Below are 22,355 nucleotides of genomic sequence, written 5' to 3' on the forward strand. Positions count from 1 at the left end.
ACACTTGGATAGATGAGCCTGGAGTTCAGGAGATGGGAATTTAGCATTCTTACATGCACAGTTCAGAACTCTCCAATATAAAACTTTAATATGCGTCCCTTCAGGGCAGCCAGGGCATTCTCTTTGCTGCAGAGATCTGTACTTGCTTTTGACCTGCCACACTTCTTGTTAGTCATTGCTGAGGCAGCGATCCAAAGCATCTGGTGATTGATTATACGTAATCTAGGGCATTATTTATATTACCTGGCAGAGCAACCAGATGCTCAAGCAAGCTTCCTAGCTTTATGAATGACGGCAGCAGAGTATTCCACCCCTGTCCCCTTTTTGATGGATATAGCTGATGCCAACACAACATTTAAGGGACTACAAATAATGCAGGCAAGTTCTCAAGAATCTTATTCTAATTTGCCAGCAGCAACTGAATGAGGAAAAACATGGGTAACATCATTTTCAATCACATTGTACTTTGGCTTTGCTAAGGAATTCACAATCCAATGTAATTTATGTAGAATTTCTGAGGTTGTTCCAATATCCTATTTTGGAACCTACTTTCCTATTTTAACTTCAATTTGCCATTTGAAAACTGGAGAGATGCGAATTTCTTTTTTCCAGAATAAGAATTGGAAATCCTTTGGAATATCTTTCTTTTATTCTGCCTCACAAACTTGAAGTCATTAACCTTTAATTATAAACTTTCCTTGGAATTCCTGTTAGTGAATAATAGAACCTGAAAGTCTTAGCATTGTACCTAATTTTACTAGGACACTAAAATACCTAGGCCATTGGGATACAGGGCTTTGCCGAAGCACCATGCCATTTCAGTTTTCTCAGAGGAGGAATCTCTGCTTGGCTCCAGTGCTAAAAAGTTTTACTCCAACTATGATAAATGACTGGAAGGTCACGTGTAATTCAGGATGACAGTGGTCATTGAAGGCAGCAAAGAAGCTGAAAGCTGAACATTTTCTGTTCTTGCCTCAAACAAATTCAACTCTTCCCAAAGCTTTAGCTTAACATCTTTTCTCTCTTAGAGGCCTTCAGTCCTTTACCTTTTGAATGTTGCAGACTGAGGCTCCCTTCCTGAGGAAGCTAAAGTAGGGAGTAGGTCCCCCTGGTGATGGAGTCAGGGGTTTTTCCATGGCAAGAGGACGCCACCAGGCAGGGAGATTTTTGCCACTGGACACAGACAACAAAAATTTCACCCACAACAAAAATTTCCCATGTCCAGGGGCTTCTCCCTAAGTGAGAAAGGCAATGTTGCAGGACACCTTCAGAGAAGGTATAGAACTGGCTTCAGGAGACCATCTGCCTTGTGTTTTCAATGTGAAGCTGGGGAATTACTTAGTGAGGCCCTTGGTTGGAAAGGAGTAACTCAGTAATTGAAAGAGCCATGACTCAATTTTGGAAGCCACGAATACATTCCTACACGGCCCAACTGTGATTGGGAGTTTTCAGGCTTTGGAAATGGGCAATGGTTCACCTGGCTTGAAAATGATATATATTTTTAAGAGTTTTATATATATATATTTTAAGAGTTTTATTGAGACATAATTCACGTACCATGAAATTCTCTCCTTTAAGGTGAAAAATCATTAGTTTTTAATATTCACGGAGTTGTGATTTTGATCATGTACTATAGGAACTTTAACTGTAAACAACTTGAAAGCAGCTGTGCAGAGGGGTGGCAGGAGAGGGTGAAAGAAAGGAACACCTGCCAGGCTCACTCTCCTATTTAGTCTTCTTCGCCTTCTTCTGCCTGTTTCCACCGCATCCACACCAACCTCTTCGTAGTCTTTCTGCAGATCTGCTAGGTCCTCCGGGCCTGATGTGAGTACATGAAATCAAACATAAGTGGTCCAGGCGGGCCCAGGCCTCGGCAATGGCAGTGGTGTCGCTCAGCGCGCACACAGCCCTCTGCACCTTGGCCGGGTCTCCCTTGGGGACAGTGGTGCAGGGCTTGTAGTTGATGCCCACATTAAATCTAGTGGGATGCCAACTGACAAGCTTGATGCTGTGCTTGGTCTTGATGGTGGCAACAGCTGCACTGATGTCTTTGGGGACCGTGTCCCTCCTATACAACATGCAGCAGGCCATGTACTTGCCATGGTGAGGTTCATATGCCATGATCTGGCTGGTTGGTTTGAAGCAGCCATTAGTGACCTCAGCCAGAGACAGCTGCTCAGGGTAGGCATTCTTGGAGGAGGTGGCCAGAGGGTGAGTGGATGCAGAGCTTGGGACCAGTTTGGTCTGGAATTCCATCAAGTCTACAGTTCTGGGTCCTGCTGAATCCCCTGGAGGCACTGATGGGAGACTCAATCTGCCCAATTAGATGATTGAGTTGGTGTACATGGGCTAGTTCACATCCAGGTTGTGCTGACATATGTTGTAGATGGCTTCGTTGTCACTATGAAGGCACAGTCAAAATGTTCTAGAGTTGTGTGGGTGGTCAGGATGGAGTTGTAGGGCTATACCATGGCTGTGGAAACCTGAGGTGCTGGGTAAATGGCAAATTTGAGCTTGGACTCTTACCATAGTTCACTGAGAGAAGCTTTGTGAGCAGACACCAGCCCAAGCTGATGCTGCTCTGGAAGCCCCACGCACAGAGCAGATCCGTTCCAGGACCAATGATCTCCTCGTAAATGATATAATGGTCTTTGGCATTATTATTGGTTGTGTCTTTCTTCCCAGTGATTGTCTGCTCCAGGTGGAAGAGCTGCCCATATGTCCCTGTGCGCACTTCATCAACCGCAGGGGCTCCAAGTCCACAAACACTGATCTGGGCACATGCTTGTCAGACTCGCTGAAAAATGCACTGAAGGAGTCATCGCACTGTTGATGGTTTTGTCACTTGGCATTTGGTCATCAAGCTGATTTTCACGTTCAAGACCATATAATTCCCAGCAGGCATGGCAGTCAGGATACGTGGACAGAGATGCACTGGCTGTGGTCATTGCTATTGGGCTGCTCACCGCGCTCCCACCTACTCAGTCCAACAGAACTCACCCAGTTATTCTGTCGCGGAGAGAGACGCATCTCGGGGAAGCGCAGGGTGCGGGTGCTCCTGGATCTGAGGGTTACTGTCGGGGCCCAGCTGAGGAGGGAGCGGGGCTCTGAATCCCACAGAGCCCGTCCCGGGGTTGTCACGGATGGGGGAATAAACATTAGTTATCGCAAACACTTCTCTGTTTGCAGGAGAGGGGACATGGCTCTTCCCTCTAGTGGGGAAGAAGGCCCCAAACCCCCACGTCCAAAGGCTTTTATTGAGAACCAGATGCACAGAGGTGTGGATACAAAGCCCATGAATCAATGTCAAAGGCTATGTTTACAGAAAACAAATAGAGATCAGGGATAACAATTGGAGTAACACAAGAGATCTGCCTCAGGTCAGGGTCTATGAATAATGAAATTCTCCTTCCCAGTTTGAGCCCAGTTATCATCACTTTTGAGAGAAGAACAAAGCAGGCTTAGAGGAACTTACTTCTAGGCCTGATTGTCCCTGGGAACCACCCGATCCAGTTTAGGGCTGTACCTGCCTTTAGTATTGTTTCAAGCTTGAGCCAGGTGGGCAGGCAGAGCCACGAAGAGATAAAGAGACTTCTTTCAGATAGAATGAACTCCAGCCCTGTCCAAGCCAAGCTGAGGGGTGTGGACCTTTTTGCCCTTTCTCCGTGTCCCCCCAAGTCCTTGTCCCGGTACCCATACTGGCCAATGTCTGGCTTAGGTTGTCCCTCCTCTTGAGAGAACTTACTTGTCATCACAACTGACCTGACCGTCACAGGGCCAAGCAAGGTGATGTGAGGGAAGCAGAGGCTGCGCCTCTGCCAGGGCGACAGGTTTCATCTCCTCAGTGGCCTGTTTTTCCAAGGCCTCCTTGATTATTTCTAGTCTTGGGGCCCTCTCGCCTGTTGGCAAAGCTACAGTCCCTGAAACCATATGGGGTGTTTCCCAAGCTGAACATAATTTTAATTTACCCCTCTTTCTTGAACTAGAACTAGATTAACAAAATAAGCAAATAATTTTGAAGGACATTATATATGTTATTTTTGCCTCTAAGTGCTCATGTAAAAAATACAGCTAAACAATTTCATGGTACTTGGCATGATGTAGACATAAAAACTGCATGACTAGAAGCATTTTAAATTATTCTTCTTGAAAACAGGGCCATCATTCACTGAACAGCACATTTTTTATGAGGGCACAAATCCATGCAAATTTTTTACTGAGTTTTACCACCAGATGTCAGCCATTCACTGCACGGGCAATAACTAGCCCGAAGAAATCTTTATGAAGAATCTGTGTCTGTGGATGTCTCTCTCATCTCCCCTCTCCTCCATCCCCTTTCACTCCTTCCTGCTACGACTGTCAATCTGTATAACCAATCGATGATCTATTGAGCTATCATCTATTTATATACTTATATCATGTCTTATTCTTATCTAGCTAAATAATGAATCAGTATTTTAAGGAAAATAACAGAGTTTAAATATTTACATGTACAAATGTGAAAATGATCCTAAAATGGTTGCTGAATTTTGATCTGAAATTCAGGCTCTTTTCAGCCCAATAACTTTGGGACTAATGCAATATATTCAGCCTTTGTTTCAGAGCACACTTTGAACTGTCATCCAGAACCTTTGCTTTTTGGAACTTTTATTAGATTCTTGTTGTTATGCTGGAATTATATTCCTATTGGAAGAGTATCAACAACATATTGAAAAAACCATGCAATACTTGGTTTTTAGAAAGGCTTTGGGGTGATGAAAAGCTATCTATTGGAGAAATATGCAAAGAGAATTTTCATATAGTAACAACTTCTATTTTAATTGTTTTCTATCTAATGCTTTCTTGAACTTTAACATTTGCTTTCTATGATCCCTCACTCCAAACTTTGTTAGGTGCCTGGCTCTGCTTCCATCACTGAACTAAACACAATGAATGTATGCTTTCTTTCCCCTCTAGATGGTGAGCTATTTGAGGTTTGGATGATTAGCAGTTATCTATTGATAAATGAATTTTTTCTCTAAACAGGAACTGGGCCAGCCTGTAGTGGATTATTGGTTGTCTACTTAGCAACCATTTTCTTCTATCTCTCCTTCCTATCTGAATTTCATTTATGAATCTGGCACTTCTTTTCTGGAGCCATGGAACTTGGGGAAAGTTGATGCCACCCCAGCTTCATGCACAAACCTGACTGGTTTAAAATAATCCCATTTTCTTTGCTAAGGATTAGCTCAGAAATAACCATGTGATGCATGTGAGGGAAATTTTCTTAGAGGGTTCAAGGAAAACTTTCCTCAGTACTGAAAGAGTTAACTGCAAGATAAACTAGTGGATAAATCTTTGCAAATCTATTGTCATTTTTGAAAAAGAAAACACTATCGTTCTTGTGTTTCTGAATTCTTTGGGGGGTTTGATATAGATACGGTGAGAAGTAGGGGAGTCCCAAATTTGCAAACACCTACCAAAGGCATCTTTCACATTACAGAAAAAGAACGTTCTAGAGAATTAAACCAACTGGACAGAAAATAGCTTCGGGAAGGAGGGACAGTTTACACAAATAAACTCAATGAGAGTAGCGTTTTGATTGGGGAAGCCTCTCTTAGGCAGTTAGAAAGATGCCTGGGTGCTGGGAGGGCGATGAAGGTATGGCTATTTCAGAAAGAAATTTAATATGGGTTCTTCTTGGAGTGTGGATGGTGAGGAGAGTTGGGGGTAAGGGTAGGAGTGGCGGGGTGAGATGAGGCTGAGGAGGTAAGCAGCCTTCTGGGGAATGAGTCTCCTGGGTGTTCACCTCTCTTTTCTGAATTGAAACAGAAAAGTCAGAGCCTTACTGAAATTCTTAAAGATTTCTGTGAATCTTATGACTCTTGGTAAATATAATAAATTTTCACTTCACCAAAACTCAAAAGCTTCCCTCTGAAAAGCAAGATTGAGAGAATGAAAAGATAATCCACATGCTGAGGTAAAATATTCACAAATATTTTGGTCCGGTAAAGGACTTCTATCCGATATATATAAAAAAACAACGCCCCATTTCCTAAGAATTTGGACTACCTTGAGCTAGTCCATATATTACAAGTATAATTTATTTTCTTTGTCCTGTTTTGATACAGTATTCTTCCACTTTTATTAGGAGACCTCAGAAAATGTGTGTGGTCTGTCCAGAAGGTATCCAGCCATGTACTATGAAAAAGAGATATTTATTGAAGAAGATACAAGAAATGTTGTACATAGGACAATGACACCTCAGTCCCCTTCAAAGTAGGCACCTTCAGACCTCACACAGTTCTCTCAGCATCTCTTCTACTGTTCAAAACATTTTGCAGAATCCTTTGTTGGAATCGCCATCAGCTGCCCCATTGTATTTTCCTGAATCTCATCAATGGTCTGAAATCTCTTTCCTTTCAAAGGTGATTTTAGTTTTGGGAAAAGCCAGAAGTCGCAGGGCTCCAAATCTGGGCTATATGAGTGCTGAGTCACCTGAGTGATTCGATGTTTTGCCAAAATACTCTGCACAAGATGTGATGCGTGAGCAGGCATGTTGAAGCTGCCAATTACCAGTTGCCCATAGCTGCAGCATCATCCCTGAAAGCCTTCTGAATCATCCAAATAGTTTCTGCACAAGAATGTTCAAGCTTAATGCAAAATTTGATACAGATCCAGTGCTCTTCTTGCTCAGTCATTTTGAATGTGAGGGCTGCACAGTACATATGCTCACTCAGTGACCGCTGCTTAGTACAGTGAAGTTGTCATTGTTTTTGCATGCGCATTCCAGTCCACTCTCCTTGGCTTCCAGGTTACATCAATGTTGTGCAAACTGTTCTCATTTTATTAATAATGGCTGGACTTTTTCTGGACAGATCTTTGTGTGTGTGAGTGTGGTGTGTGCATGTGTGGGTGTGTACACGTGTGTGTATGATAAAATCAAATATAAAAGATTCAGTTAAATACAAATTTCTCATGGTCTTGAAACACTACTTGTTACGTGAACCTGGCCGTCCAGCCCATCTGCCGCTGTTCCTGTAAACCACCCTGACCTCAAGCCCTGTTGCTAATCTCCTAATGTGACCAGCGCTGCCCCTTAGTCCTCCTCACTCTGACTCAAAATCACCTTTATGAAAACTCAGTGCTCTTCAGTCAGAGATTTGATAGCGTCTTGCATGTCCTCCTCTTATGCCTTACACTGCTATCATTACTGGCCTATTTTAGTTCTCTTGCTAGATTACAAACCCTGGAGGGCAAGACTGTGCCTTTTTTAATCTTTGTATTTTGCACACCACAAAGCTCAATCGATGCCTGCTGAATGAATCCTTTGCCTTTCAATTTAGTTTTTATTGGATTACTTGTGGACATATTTTATTACAGATGTGAAAATTGTGGTGGTGGTGGTGTTGTTGTTTTTTAAAGAAAGGAGCACTTCCTTTCTAATGAAGGCCAAACTAAACTCAGAACAAGGCTCCAGAAATGTGAAACTCTTAAATATTTCTGTGAGTTGTATGACATCTGGGAAATATAAATATACAAGGGAAAATAAGATAAAAAAATCAAAGTGCCAGAAATACATAAAAAGCACTGGGATTGGTAGAAATAGTCAATTCATTTCTTTGGGCATTCTTTTAAAAAATCCATTAAAGTATATTATGGGGTACCCAGTCAGGGGTTACATTTGTTTTTCTCTTCTTTAATAAGACAAACACACACACACACACGCACACAGAAGAAAAATAAAAAAATATACATACCACTAGAATGTAAATCCCAGTAAAGCAGGGGTAGTGCCTTTGAAAAAAACAGAAATTAAGAGTTTTTTGTTTGTTAGATTTTCAGAAGTGCTCATTAAATGACAAACAGGTGTCAGAAATGACCTTAGAGTCACAGAAGGAAACTTTCCTGGCTAGGTCAGTTTAGAGTAGTTAAGCCTTACCAGGTACTCCTTCTGAGAAAGGGATAGAGGACCAACAGCCAGCCTGTCTCTGGTCAGAAAGGGCTGATGGATTATTCATAATAGCCAAGAAGTGGAAACAAACTAGACGTCCATTGACTGATAATGGAATAAAGAAAATGTGATATAAACATATAATGTAATACTATCCAGCGTGAAAAAAGGAGATCCTGCCGTATAAGATAGCATTAATGAACCTCGAGTACATGATGCTAAGTGAAATAAACCAGTTACAGGACAAATTCCGTGTGATTTTACTTATATAAGGGGGACAGGGTAAATGGGGAGTTGCTATTTAACAGGTATGAAGTTTCAGTTATGCAAGGTAAGTTCTAGAGCTCTGCAGTACAACATTGTGCTTGTAGATAACAATACTGTGAGTTTTGAGTTTTGAAGGTTTAAGAGGAAAAACTGATCTCTAATTTGGATCATGGGGAGGGAAGGCAGGGGATGGTTCTGTGAAGCACAGGTATGAGGATCAGTCCCCACAAAGGTGGCTGTGTGTGTGACCTAAGTGCCGGGTACTGAAAACTTCAGCCCTCAGAGGCCATGTATAGCACGCTGGGGGTTGGGCATTGGGGTTGGGGCACCCTCCAGGCAGCAGGAGAGCAACAGTTTTCTTAGGAGTTGTTTACAGATCAATCTTGAACAGTGGTATCATGAGGCATCAAGTGCAACTGCAGCAGTGGACACATCGGACTAGAACTTGCCCCTACGGCGTCTGCGCATGTGCTGATTCCAAGCTCCATGTTCTCCTTTAGGAATCTGGAATTTTTCTGACAACTGCAGACAAGAAAAGGAGCTGGAAGCCAATCTTTGAAAGGCTGGTAATTGACTTTCTGTCTTAAGAAATGTAAAGACTTGAGCAGCTGGAAAAATAAAAGATATTTGACCATATTTGTATCTAGAGTTTGGGGAGCATGTTATAGTAGTTACAAATAAAATTGAGGCAGGATAGAGAAAAGACAGGAAAATTCCTGGGCAAGTGGAATGGGCAAACTAAGACAAGAATATTAAACAAGGCCAAAGAGTTTGAGCAATTTACAGCCAGTTGGTAAATCCCAAGACCTTATCTCCCTAACCAAGGACACCTGAGAAGCAAATGGTTCATACCTCTCCTCCCTGAGAATACATAGCCTCCCTGGCCATAACCATAGGTGTCACAGGAGAGGAATTCTACTGCAAATGGAGAGATAACACCTAACACCAGGACTAAGCAGGGAGCGAGTCCCCTTTCAGCTTCCCCTGGGAATTTTTCCCTCCCAAATGCCCACATTTCCCCTATATAAACTTGCTTCTGAAAGCTCAAGGTAAGGTGGATGGTAGGATTTTTACCTGCCACCTTCTCAGGTTGCTGACCTCTGATATTAGTAAAAGTGCAATTATAATCCAATCCCTGTTTCTGCTTTTTGGCTGAGCGGTGACCCCCCCGTTTCAAAATGAGGGGAGTACTTTATGCTCTTGAGCAGATGCTGCCAAAATCTCTTGGGGTGAGAGTCACTAAGACTCTCAGTCATTTACAGAAGAATGCCAGCTAATGAAGGCGAAATGATAGAATTAGACATTCATCATTATTTACATAATTGCCATTGATGTGGTGAAAGGGGCATAAACAAACGAGTGGTCATGTAACGGGGCACAGCCAGGGCCCCCCCCCCCCACCAAAGGGTATTTTGTAATGGGGTCCAGAGACCGGGGTGTCCAAGAAAAATATATTCTCCCCACCCCAGGGTGGGCCGCCGTGGAGGATGGGAGCCTTGAGCAGGGCCATTGAGAAGTCATTTTGCATGTCAATAACAGGATGGCTTCATTCCTCATTTGCAAAGAGGATTATTTGGCATATCACCAAAGCTAATCAGGAAGGTTTAAAAGACTTAATACAGAATGTAACTGAGAGAGAAAGAGGAGAGACAGGGGCCTGAAGGAGAGAAAAAGAGACATAGACTTTGGGGAACAGTGTGAAGACCACGCAGGAAGAAAGAGGGGAGAAAGGACTCTTGCTAGTGGGCCATGAGGAGGTGCCACATGGTTATGGATTAAGAGCTGGAGATGGCGGCGACACAGCGGATGGTGCTGAGACTCGCAAGAGGCCTGCCTAGCCGAACCCGGACTTCCGTTCTTTTTCTTCTGAAGGACGGTAGCCCTGACTGGCCTGACTGACCTAACTGGGCAAAGGGAGGAAGGCAGGACGGTGTGTGTGCTGGTGGTTGTTTTGAAGGGATTTTGAGGTTTAAGGGTGACATGTACCCATTAATCAAACCTGTATAACTTTAGGATAAATAGTTCCTTTTCACCGAACTCTGCCATTCAGAACCATAATTCCAAGGGCGGTGGGCAAAGGACCCACAATCGAGGGGTCCCGGGGAAGGAGGGTGTCATTGTTTTGGTAATAGCACCTGGGCACCGCCCCCCTCCCCCCAACGGGTGCTTTTGTTCGGTAACAGTCAGAGGACAAATGCATTCTCTTTCCCAAGGAAGATCGCAGGAATCAAAAAAGGTTAAGTTTCTACTTGGGGAGGATGCCTAAGTTAAGTTTTAATAAGAAGATGAAGTAAACATATGGGAAGTGACCTTTCAATCAGATCCTCTTTGGTATCAATTATGAAGGAAAATAAGTTTATGTTGTTAAGATTGTCTATTAACACAGCTGAAAGACATTATACTTTTTTGCAGAATAGCCTGCATTGTTTTCATGATTAGTCAATTAAATCACTAGCATCCCAACTACTGCAATACCTGAATTAGTCTATTCAAGAGTCTATTCTAAAAATACAAATTACCAGCTTCTTACTAAATTGCATTGCTGAAATATGAAAAAGATGTTTTAATATTATTCTTTAAAAACTATTAGTAACCTATGCAGATTAATTCATTTGCATATGTAATTTGAGACATAGTTTTCCTCTTAGCTCTGATCATGTTTTATTAAAATATTTACCTTCAGATCGATAAACAGGCCAAACTCTCTCTGAATTTTAAGAGAGACTGGTTTCACACATGTATACAAATTATTAGGCTGGTTTTTAATTTATATTGACTGCATAACAAAATATCTTTTTAATTTTAATATCTTTCTACTGGTTAAGACATTGAGTAAGGTTTCACTGTATATGTGGTTTGTGTAATTTATACAAAATTTGTACATAAAACCCTGAAATATGCAAAAATTGCAAAATACACTCTGACAACTGATGCTCTGAAAACACTTTATTACACAAATTACAATCAGATTCTGAAAATAGTATTCTAACAGTGTAACCATCTAAAAATAAGACATCCCAAAAACACACCAACTGAAGAAGAAAATAAAAAAAAAAAGAATTTAAATAGAGACTTTTTTTTCTTTCCCTTGTTGCAATATAATGCTAGTGATTTTAAAAAAATAGAAGGAGATTTAGCAGCTTCATCATCAGGCTGAGAACGCTGAACAGGAAAGGCACCAAAGAAAGACATTGGCAATGGAAGCGCTAATGGGAAAATACTGTGTTCAAGCAGAGAATGGCATATTTACATGTACAGAAGGGTCTCAAAAATGTGAATGAGCAAAGCTTCCGTCACAAACTAGTAATGTGGTGGAGGCAGAGGGCTGTTCCTCTATTCTATGTTCGTATATAGACAATGGCACTGTTGTGAATTTTTAGGAAAGTTTTCAACTATGAACAGAAGCCAACTAAACAAAAATGAAGTAAATAAAAGGTGTACAGTCCCACATAGACTAGTACAGTTTACAATTAAATACACAAAACTCTAAACGTGCTACAGGGAAAGGAATCTGGCATTCTTGGTAAATTTCATCAATCTAATGGAAGAGGCCCAGGTCTCAGGAGGAGGCCAGCGCGGGGGTGGGCAGCGGTGCCGAATACTCCTCCTCCGACTCACTTCCGTCATCTTCATCTTTCTCTTGGTCACTTCCCTCCGTGCTCAGGCGGTCAAACCCTTTGCGACTGTAGCCTTTATGGCTTGCAAAGAAATTTCCAAGGTTTAAGCCTCCACTTCCCTTTCCTGAAGAAAACAGTAACATAGAATTGAGGTGAAGTTGACACAGATGGTTCTGTTTCTTTGTCAATTCTTAAATGGTCAACAGAGGTGGAAGGTGGTGCTGAACAAAAAAAGACTGACATACAGAGATACTGATGCTACAAAGTCAGAAAGATACTACTCTACACAGGTATTGAAATACATAAGGAAAAACAAAGTTCCCCAGGATCATGTGTTTCTGCAGAATTATTTCTGATTCATTTTTCACCTGCTTTTTCTAGGCTCTGGGGACCTGGCACCCCACAAGCAGCTCTTCATTTCAGTGACTTTATGAAAAGGTCATCTTTACAATGACAGACACTGACATGCTGACAGGAGTGACAGAAAATTTACTGAAGACAAATGGAGTCAGATAAAAGGCAGGGGAAGAGAATTAGATCTATAGAATGGCAAGGTGGAAAACGAAACGGGGAAATTTGCCGCTAGAGCCACACACTTTGGTTTAGTTTATAGTTCACGTGCTGCATTGAACGCTGGGAGATGTGATGCTACACACAGGGCTTTAATTTTCAGAGAGAAAATATGAATTGTCTCCTTGCTCTTTAAAAGACATGAGCATGTTGACTTTGAGACAAATGTAAAGGATTCTAAAAGGTCACAGGCATACCTCTAAGTTTTCCCAGCACTCTTCCTGAACTTGCCTCGAGTTTGTGTTCAGAATCTGCTAGAAAAAGATGGCACATTTCAAAATGAGTCCCAATAACCCTTCTCAATCCATGGGCTCAACTTTCAATTCAAATTCAGGAATTCATAAATGATTAACAAGGTCTGGCTCTGGTCTATTTGCAAGTCCAAGAGAAAAAAAGTAATATGTTATCGTGATGCACATAAGGGCCACAGCTGGATTTGAATCTTGCCTGTGTCTTCCAGGCTGTGCAATCTCAAAAAATTACTTCTCTGAGCTTCAGTTTCCTCCTCTGAGAAAAGAGGGATCAGTGACAATCTCTACTTAACTGTAAAGTGGAGATGGATACTTCCTGTAATGCATACAGTAGAGTGCCTGCTAAATATACAATAAGTGCTCAATAAACATTACTTATTAGGACAAAACTAAATTACCAGTTTTTTATAAGATGTGGGAAGTTTTCATTATTACAATTTTGCAATCTTTGCCTTAGGCTTTAGTCTTTCTATAAAGAACAGAACACACCCAGCTTGAGAAAGCTTGGGATCCATGTACTATGTACCTCATTTCCCCTTCATATGACTTAAGTGAAGGCAAAGGACCTGAAACCCTGAGTATTTTCAGTCGTACAAGGTGGCCCAAGCATTCTCTATGGGGCTGCCCATCTCCATGAAAGATCAACGTTTTTCCTCAAGCAGAGACAGAACTCCACCTGGACTACATTTTTCTTGTTGCTGGGTATCTCCCTGTACCCTCTGCCCTGGCCTCCAGCCTCCTGAATAGCTGCATCAGGGAAGTGAGCCTTGGGGTTCTACGATGTCTCTTAACTAGGGAGGGAGGCAGCACTGTGGAGAAAGGTAGCAGGCAGATAACAAAGGAGAGGTAGTAGAGTGGGTGGGGAGGCAAATAGTGAAGAAGGGGAGAAGGATCTCATTAAGACTGTTAAAAGCCAACACATGTGACTAAGTTCTATGAGGGTCCAGGACAGCCCTTAGTTGGGCTTTCATCCCCTGAGCCCACCCACTACGGTGTCTGACATGGAGCTAACGTGCAATAACAGTGTGCTGAATAAATGCAAGGTCCTTTATGAGGCTTACTGAAACCCCTCATAGATGGGATAAGATCTATCAAGAGCAAATGTTGAAAAAATGTGAGGCAGATTTCCTTTTAGAATTAACTGCCAGACTGTAACATATAAAACTGCTATTTTTCTAAATAAAATGTGATGGCCTAATAGTACTTTCATATGGTTCGACCTGGGGTTCTGCCTCCCCACATCCTCGCGTGGACTCGGCATTCTGTCACGGTGCCATGTCATGTGTGCTTAACAGCACACAGGAGAGGCCGGATCTTTTTGACCCCACAGCTGTTCCTTCATCCAGTGCAGGTTGCTTACCAACAGTCCTGCTCTGCTACCTGCCCGCAGGCCCCACATGTTCCTGATACTCCTACTAAATAGTTATCACCGCACTTACCACCCTTGATTATCAATGTCATGTGTCATCTCTTTTTTACATGTCATCTATGAGCTCCATTTATTTCTTCAGTCATTCTCCCAATAATTTATTGAACCCCTAGTGCCAGGATCTGTGATTTTCCTGGGGATACGTCAGTAAACAAGGAAACATACAAGATTCTTGTTTGAAACTACCATCTAACTCCATGAAAACAATGACTGAGGTGTTTGTTTTTGTTTTTGTTTTTAATCTTTGCCCCTGCTTACTAAGTTCCCCACCCATAATGGGTTCAACAAAAGTCTTTTGGAGGAAGAGTTAACTGTATTTGTGCAAAGCTTTATTGACTGCAGATGAAAAGTAAAAGAAAGTCCTAGAAAAATTCTCTTTCACAACCTATTAAATTGAATCCTCTTGTTTTTGTTTGTGTCCTTTTCTGTGTCAGGGCTTTGCCATGGGCACTGAATTCTTGCCATGGCTGCCTTGGCCTGAAATAGAATCAGATGTTGTTTCTTGATCAAATGCTGCCTCCTACCCTGGCCCATGGATTCCTTCCACATGTAGCTGTAGATTCTTGTCTTAGGACCTGGTGACCCAGCCAAAGGACTAGTCATGAGAGGTGAGAATCACTGGCCTAATTATTTGTTTGCATGTCCTAAAAGGAACTCAGCTCCTGGGCTCTGTACTATGATAATGCTTTTATAAATTACTGACTCCAGTTTTGGACTCTGCCTTGCATGGTTGGGAAAGGCAGATGGCCTAATTTATGGCTATTTAAAAACGACCAAATTTTTATTTTATAGAAATAGTTGGTTTCCTGAGAAAACAGGTTTAAGACCAATATATTTTTTGACTTCTTATGACATTCTTTATTACTAATGACTATTCCATAACAATAAACACTAAGTACCACGAATGCAGGCAAATCCTTTATGTACATTATTTCATTTAATCCTATACAACCTGGGTCTTTTATTTGCACTTTACAAATGAGGAAACTGGTGGCTTAGAGAAATTAAATAACTTGCCCAAGGTCAAGGAGCTAAGAGCTGGCGGCAGGACTGGCAGGGGGGAGAAATACAACTCCCAAATGACTGCCCCTGCTATTTTGAGGACGGGGCCTGTGTGTGACAGCAGGGACCCCTGCTTCCTGACCCTTCAGCTAATTCACTCTGACTGTGCTTAGCCGTGCAGTGTGGAGACATTAATTGGGCGTAAGCCGGTTGCTAAAAGGCAATATTAAAAGTTTAATCTAACTATCCAAATTTCTGAGGCTCCAGATATATTTTCTACTGTGATACTAACTATAAACAATATTTGGAACATAGATAGTAACATCGAAAAAGGCAGAGAACACATACAAAAAAAAAAAAAACTGGGAAAAAAAAAACAACACACAACGGAACTTTGAGTATAGTAAGGCCAAACACTCTTTGAAAAGTGGGTTCCAAGTTCAAGGGGCTCATTTTACTTGCCTCCAAAGGCCCTTGATTTTTTCCACCGAATAAATATGGCAATGGCCAGCAGGACAACCACCGGAATAACCAGAAGGGTTGTAATGAGAACAACAGGCACTCCGGAGTCTGGCTCTTTGATCAGTTTCTGTTTCTCTTGCATCTTCTGCAAATCTGAGGAGGCGGGTTTGTTCTCCATTTTGGTTTCAACAACTGCCTCGGATTCTTCAGGGAAAGAAGAGTTTACAATGTTCAACTGATTCAATGATACCAAGACCCTCTCCCAGGCCCCAGTAAAATCAACAGCTGCTCACAAAGACCTTGTTGAGTCCAATGTACATTGGGTTCATGTTTCAATGTCATTACCTAAAAAACTGGCAGCACGTATTGTGATTAGTAATTGCCACTGAATGGTTTTTCACCTTCAAATTGGTTTTCTTTGGTTCTATGTTTTATTTCCTCTTAGTCATAATTCCACAAAAACTATAACCCCCTTTTGCACTTCTTCTCAAAGATAAAATTAGCCTGCAGCATGGTATAGAGGACAGAATTGATGTGCAGGCTAAAGTAAAGTGAATCTGGCCTCCAATCCCAGGTACCTGTGTAGCTGGTGTAACTTTGGGCAAGTTACTTAAATCATCTTGGCCTTAGTAACCTCATCTGTAAAACTGTGATATAAAATACCTCCTTTATAAAACTGCTGAGAGTAAATGTTACCATACAGAAGCCTGTTAATAAGTATTTGTTTCCTTGTATCTTTAGTTTATGAATCTTTTTCATGTTCAATGAATTATTTGTACAGCCTATACATAGTTGCACACTTTAATTCTAGGATTACTAACTGGAAAGACAAGTGTCCTTTTCAGTTTCTTTTCTTTAGTTCCCAGCAAATTGTAAATGCACATAGGTGCACTGTATGTCCTTTTGTTTTTGATGAAAATAACTTATACAACTATTCTGTGATATTGGCAGGTATTAGGTAGCTATCAGGCCTAAAGTACTATTTGGGAAACTGATACAATAAAAGTATAGAACGTGATGCAGGGATTTTAATAACTATTGACTCAGAAATGACTTGAGACTTGAGACATTCTTGCTCTGAAGGAGCACAGATGTGTATTGGTATAAAAACCCTACTGTGCAAAGGCTAGAAGATAAAACCATGTTTGCCAAAATGCTGACGGTTTCTGGAACTTCAATTTCTGGGAGTGCCCTTCTACCCTATGACACAGAGTAAATCATATGGCCTTATAGAAATTTTGACAAAACCACAGGGATAGGTGGTCTGTCAGGAAACTCTTTGGTTAACGTTTAATATATGGCCCTGGCTGGTGTGGCTCAGTGGAGTGAGTGCCAGCCAGTGAACCGAAGCGTTCTCAGTTTGATTCCCAGTCAGGGCACGTCTGGGCTGCGGGCCGGGTCCCCAGTTGGGGGTGCTCAAGAGGCAACAGACTGATGTATCTCTCACACATTGATGTTTCTCTCCCTCTCTTTCTCCTTCCCTTCCCCTCTCTCTCAAAGTAAATAAATAGCAAATTAAAAAAAAAATAAAGTTTAATATATGTAGAAACAGCTTAGTAGCTTGCTCGATACTTTTCCAAGAAAAAGTCCTTAGTGTCCTAAGACACTACACAAAATTTGTGATATACAGAAGTGGCAGATCCCAGCTTTTTGCTTCTATGTTCTGATCCAGCCTCCTGAGTCTCGATGATACCTATTGAGCACTTAAAGCTATATCAGGCATTGTTCTCATTTCATCATCACAGCAAACCTATTAGTAGGCAGTATTATTATCAGCGTCTTACAGATGGCCTGTCATAGTCCTCAGTTTCTTCCCTGTACTATGGTTAAAGAGAGACCATTATTTCTCTTCTTTTGTCAAGTGGAGTGGCTCTTGAAACTTCAGAGGGAGAGAGGGAAAGGGATTGGTTCATAAATCTAGGTGGTTCAGTTTAACCTAAGTCTGTTTCCATGAGGAATATAAATGCGACTCTTACTCTTCCAAATTACTGTTTTGTCTTTGTCTTTATTACTGTAGAAAAGGTATACAAGTTACTAACATTTAAGCTTATTCTATATGTAAGCAGGAAAATCACACACAAAAAATTAGACAATAGGCTTTTAAAAACATAGGCCAAAGATGTAGATTGGCGATTAAGAACTTGCTGTCTTACAATATAGGTTGTTTCTTTTCTTTTTTTAAAGATTTTATTTATTTTTAGAGAGAGGAGAAGGGAAGGAAAAAGAGAGGGAGAGAAACATCAATGTGTGGTTACTTCTTGCGCATCCCTTACTGGGGACCTGACCTGCAACCCAGCCATGTGCCCTGACTGGAAATCGAACTGGTGACTCTTTGGTTTGTAGGCTAGCACTCAATCCACTGAGCCACACCAGCCAGGGCAAAAGGTTGTCTCTATCTGAAGGTGACTATAACCAGAGAAATTACCTAGTGTTTCCTACCTGTCATTAAGTCTGTTTACCTACACCTAAGACAACAGCTGCGCCAGCTCATATCTAGTTTCTTTGATAAGGCAGAGTTGAGGTTGGGTTCCGTTATGGATAAAGTAGGTGACAGCCTAAAAGTGTCAGTTTAGCATTCATGGAAAGTGTGCTGAGAATGATGTAATAGACTTGCTAAGATACACACACTGCACTTTAGAAATTCTTGACTTCCACACCCTCTCTGGTGCTTTGAGTGTCATCATCTTTTATTGTGAGGTAGAGGAGGGGTAAAGACTATACTTTTGGTGGAATATTGGCAAATCTGTTTTATCCCTGGTAACTTTATTTGGAAATTTAAATTCCTTTCCTAAGTTTCTTATCATCACAAATTCTTTTATCCCTGCATCTCCCTGAGAACACAACAGTGGCTCTGAAACACACCATTCACAGTTGGAGTAAGTATCATCAAATTTACTCAAATTTGGAAATTTACAATTAACATGTATCTAAAGGACTATTAAATCTGGGATGGTGTTTCTCTCTCTCTCTTTTTTAAGGGGTGGATTACATTAAGCTTCTAGATTTTGGTAAAGGATAAACTCTGGAGATCCAGCATGATTTATGTTCCTTTCTTTTTTTAATCATCACCTGAGGACATGCTTATTGATTTTGAAGATGTGGGAAGGGAGAGGGGGAGAGAGAGAGAAACATCAAAGTGAGAGAGAACTATCAGTCAGTTGCCTCTCGCATGTGCTCTAACTGGGGACCAAACCTGCAATCCGGGCATGTGCCCGGACTGGGAATTGAATTTGCGACCTTATGGTTTATGGGACAATGCTCCAACCAACTGAGCCACATTGGCCAGGGTTATATACCATTTTTAAATAAGAAAGTAACCTTGAAAAACAGGTTTAATGAGAGTCATAAGGGTTCAAAAAGGAATAGAACAACTTCATCTGAGTTTAGGTATTCCTAACTATTAAAATGTGACTATCATGAAAAACATTTCAATAAAATTTACTACTTGAACTGCTGCATTCTGCCACAGGCTAGAAGGATTTTCAACCAAATGGACTCAGTAGTGTGCACCGAGGAGATACAAAATGAACTACAGAGAGCATCATTTATCCCTTGTTTGCCAGCCAAGATGAGGTCGGTGTGGTTGGCTGTTCTCAACAGGCCAACCAATACAATCTAGAATTTTTTTGTGAGATCTATTTAAACAGAAACAGTTTGAGTCCAATTTGAAATCCCAGAAAATTCAGAGTAATCTACAACCCTCTCCAACCTATAGTTCTTGAAAGAATTTATGGTAAAGAATTGGTAGGTTTCATCTCTCCTCAGCAGTATAATAATAGTGGTTAAGAGCACAGGCTTTGGCACAAAACAGACTTTGGTTAAAAGCCAGGTTTGCCATTTATTATCATAGTAGTAATTCTTATCCTCATTTCCTCTTATGTTAAATGGGTTAATGGCAAGTATCACATGGTTTATGTAAGAATTAAACTTGATAATTCTGTAGAGTCCACTGTTTGTACTCCATAAATGATAGCTATTATTAATAATATCTTTCCCAACATACCTTTATTCCAGAGCAAACAAAAGTTATCTAAATATAATGATAAAAAATAGGGGATGAGGGACTTCTTCATTATGTGAGTGTGGTATAAATGCCACTCAGTAGTGTCACATGGGGAAATCTCTACAAATGCCAAATAATTGCTACTTATTTATTTTATAATATTGTCTTACCCCTTTCAACCTTGAGCCGGCTATATTTTCTTATCTGCCTACATAAACTCCCTATACTCCCTCTTGGTTCTTGCTTCTTTTCATCTCTTTTCCACCTGCTTTCATGAGAAAGGAAAACAAGTAAAACTAGGGTTAAGTCTGAATATCTAACTGAATCATTTGTAAAGCAACTAATAATGGAATCACTTTGCTACTCACACATTAGGAGTATCTCTAGTAAGTTCTTAACTATAGATAATGATGCCAATACACTGCAGACAGTAGAAAATGTACAAATATAAACTGATCCTAGGCAAGAGAGAAAATAATTTGACGGAAATTCAATATGAACCAAGTGGTTGCTTACCAGTAGCTTAGTCCCACACACCCATTCCTGGTAATATATACCAATGATATATTTATTTGTATATATGTATATGTATGTACACACACACACACACACACACACACACACACACACACACAATCTCTCTCTCTTTATAGGCTGTAAGTCTCCTGAAGTAAGGTACAGTTCCATTTCCCTTTAACCTGTTATAGTGCCTTACATGTGGATGGCCCCAGTAAATGTTGGGGGCTGAATGGTACTAAGATAAGAGGTTGAGCAGCAGCTAATCTTTCCAGGACCTAATAGTATTAACTCACCAATGGCATTTTTCAATCTTTTAGATTAGAGACCATTAGAAAAAGACATTTTCCAGTATGCTGAACAGTATTTTTCTTCTTGCCTGAGGTGAACATACTTATAAAAGTTCCTCATGTATTTATTTTTTCTTTTCTGAAAGTTTCTGGCCCATTTGTTACAGATTTCTTACATCCCCAATCACTTTTCATCACCTGAAATCAGTGAATTTGAGATTGTTTTTACTACTCCACTTCTCAGAAAAAGCAGTGGTAACATGTAGTTTTAAAGGCTCAGTGCATAGTTACTGATAATTTACCAGATATTTTTAGCTTGACAATTTTTAAGTGCAATCAAGAGCCACAAAATAATTCAACACAAGTAGCCTTGGCTCTCACAGTCATGAGGACTCTGACCAACCTTTCATTTCCTGGACCTCAATGCCAGCCTTTTTAACTGATCGATGCTCCATTTCTGCAACACAGAACAGCAAAGGCACAGACAATCAGAATCCCCAAAAAGAACATTTGAAAACTTAATTTTGATATTAATTTTACTCAGTAGAAAATATTTCTGTAATTAAACAAATTTGTTACCATAGTAAACAGAAAAGTGTAATATAAATCACTAGTTAGGTGTCATGTCCATGAATCCTAGATAAAATCTAGGAAAAGCTGAAATAATATTTCTAAGGTCTTCATATTTAAAATGAGATTTTTCTTATGGAGTTCACAATACTGTTTTATTTCTGAAATACCTAGTAGTTCTGTTTTCACATGGACAGCGTAGAGATAACCAGCTCTGCCATATCTGATTACCAGTCTTCTAGCTGACATAAATGGATTTGACTAGTTAAATACTAGAATGCAAATACGAAAGACACTTGTTTAGCCTCTGATGACAGTCACACTTGTTCCAAAGGTACCATTTTCCTGATTTATTATTTGGTTACTTTCTGCACTATGCAGAGAGCTTTTCTATTTTCTAAGGTGAAGGCAATGCTTCTCAATCAGGGGCTGTATCAAAGCTACTTGGGAAGCTTTTCCAAAATACACACGTTATCATTCCTCTTCTTTCTGTTCATCTCAAGTGGTGTCTGGCCATGCGCATGCTGACAATCCGCCCCAGGTGACTCAGATAGGCATCTCTGCAGAGTACCAACCACTAGGGGGCTATAAAAAGCCTAAGAGCCTAAGCTTAATGAGTTCAAGTATCACATTCCTATCTGCAAGATGAAGATATTGGCTAGGTTTCAGAAAGTCCTCTCTACCTTGAAAGGTTTTTATTCATTTTTTATTCTAAAAGACCTGGGTTTAGTCATGCAATTGAGAATTATCCATCTCTCCTTGCTTTCCTGTCTGCCCACACCTTCTGGCTCCTCTTTGAGGAGGCAGGTGGTGGGAGGGCCACATTTGCAAGGGGGATGGGTTCATGCAAGGTGTCGATGGGCACCTCTGCACTCAACCCTACCTGGGTCTTCGTCACAAAAACAGCAACTGTTACTCAAAGGGTAATTCTGAAGACAGCAGTTATCAAATCTACTTGGGGTCCAAGATGAGTACAGTATCTGATTTCTTTGTTATAACTTGTATTTCTCCCCTGCTATGATTTGCATTTTTCCTATTTTAGGCAGCATTTCCTATCTTCGTCAAGCCCTCATGTCCTTATTATTTCTCTGTCTAAAACTGCCTGTTGCAGGTTCTGATACCGCAAACTTATCATCCTTAATTCTTCTCCTTAATCCTTATCGTTTGGACCCTGCCATCTTTTAAAAGCATTTCTGGACACTGAGTTTTGTGGCTTACTAAGCATTCAGTGCTCTCTAATTTGAAAGCTTACATATTCTTATGTCAGATGCTAGGTTAGTATACTTTTTAAAAATTAGAAATAATGTCCAAATTGCAATTAGAAAATCCCATTCTACCTGGCCTGAACCTGATAGGGAAACTCTTCTTTCTCCACACATATTTTTGAGTTACATAAAAATTCAAGAATTCAGTTTAGAATTCTGAGTTAGCTGCAGCCTGAAGGA

General features: G+C 40.7%; 1 protein-coding gene and 1 pseudogene across 13 annotated transcripts in view; both read right to left on the reverse strand.

Annotated features, from left to right (window-relative positions):
- Nucleotides 1-1,729: 1,729 nt before the first annotated feature.
- LOC129083509 (tubulin alpha-3 chain-like) lies at nt 1,730-2,867 on the reverse strand (annotated as a pseudogene).
- An 8,252-nt stretch (nt 2,868-11,119) lies between these two features.
- The window catches only part of PAM (peptidylglycine alpha-amidating monooxygenase), a 281,694-nt gene continuing 270,458 nt past the window's right edge, over nt 11,120-22,355 (reverse strand). For 3 of the 13 annotated variants that reach the window (XM_054590011.1, XM_054590017.1, XM_054590010.1), the window contains 4 exons: nt 20,744-20,797; nt 15,532-15,735; nt 12,585-12,641; nt 11,120-11,941 (listed from right to left, as the gene is read on the reverse strand). In XM_054590011.1, coding sequence (XP_054445986.1) covers nt 11,760-11,941; nt 12,585-12,641; nt 15,532-15,735; nt 20,744-20,797 — 497 coding nt within the window. In that variant the 3' untranslated portion in view covers nt 11,120-11,759. The remainder of the gene's footprint in view (nt 11,942-12,584; nt 12,642-15,531; nt 15,736-20,743; nt 20,798-22,355) is intronic. The other 10 variants (XM_054590018.1, XM_054590012.1, XM_054590021.1 and 7 more) reach the window with 5 other exon arrangements.

The sequence above is a fragment of the Pteronotus mesoamericanus genome, unplaced genomic scaffold (genome assembly GCF_021234165.1).
Source record: "Pteronotus mesoamericanus isolate MK-2021 breed Mesoamerican mustached bat unplaced genomic scaffold, CSHL_Meso_final scaffold_167, whole genome shotgun sequence".
NCBI classification, from domain to species: Eukaryota; Metazoa; Chordata; class Mammalia; order Chiroptera; family Mormoopidae; genus Pteronotus; species Pteronotus mesoamericanus.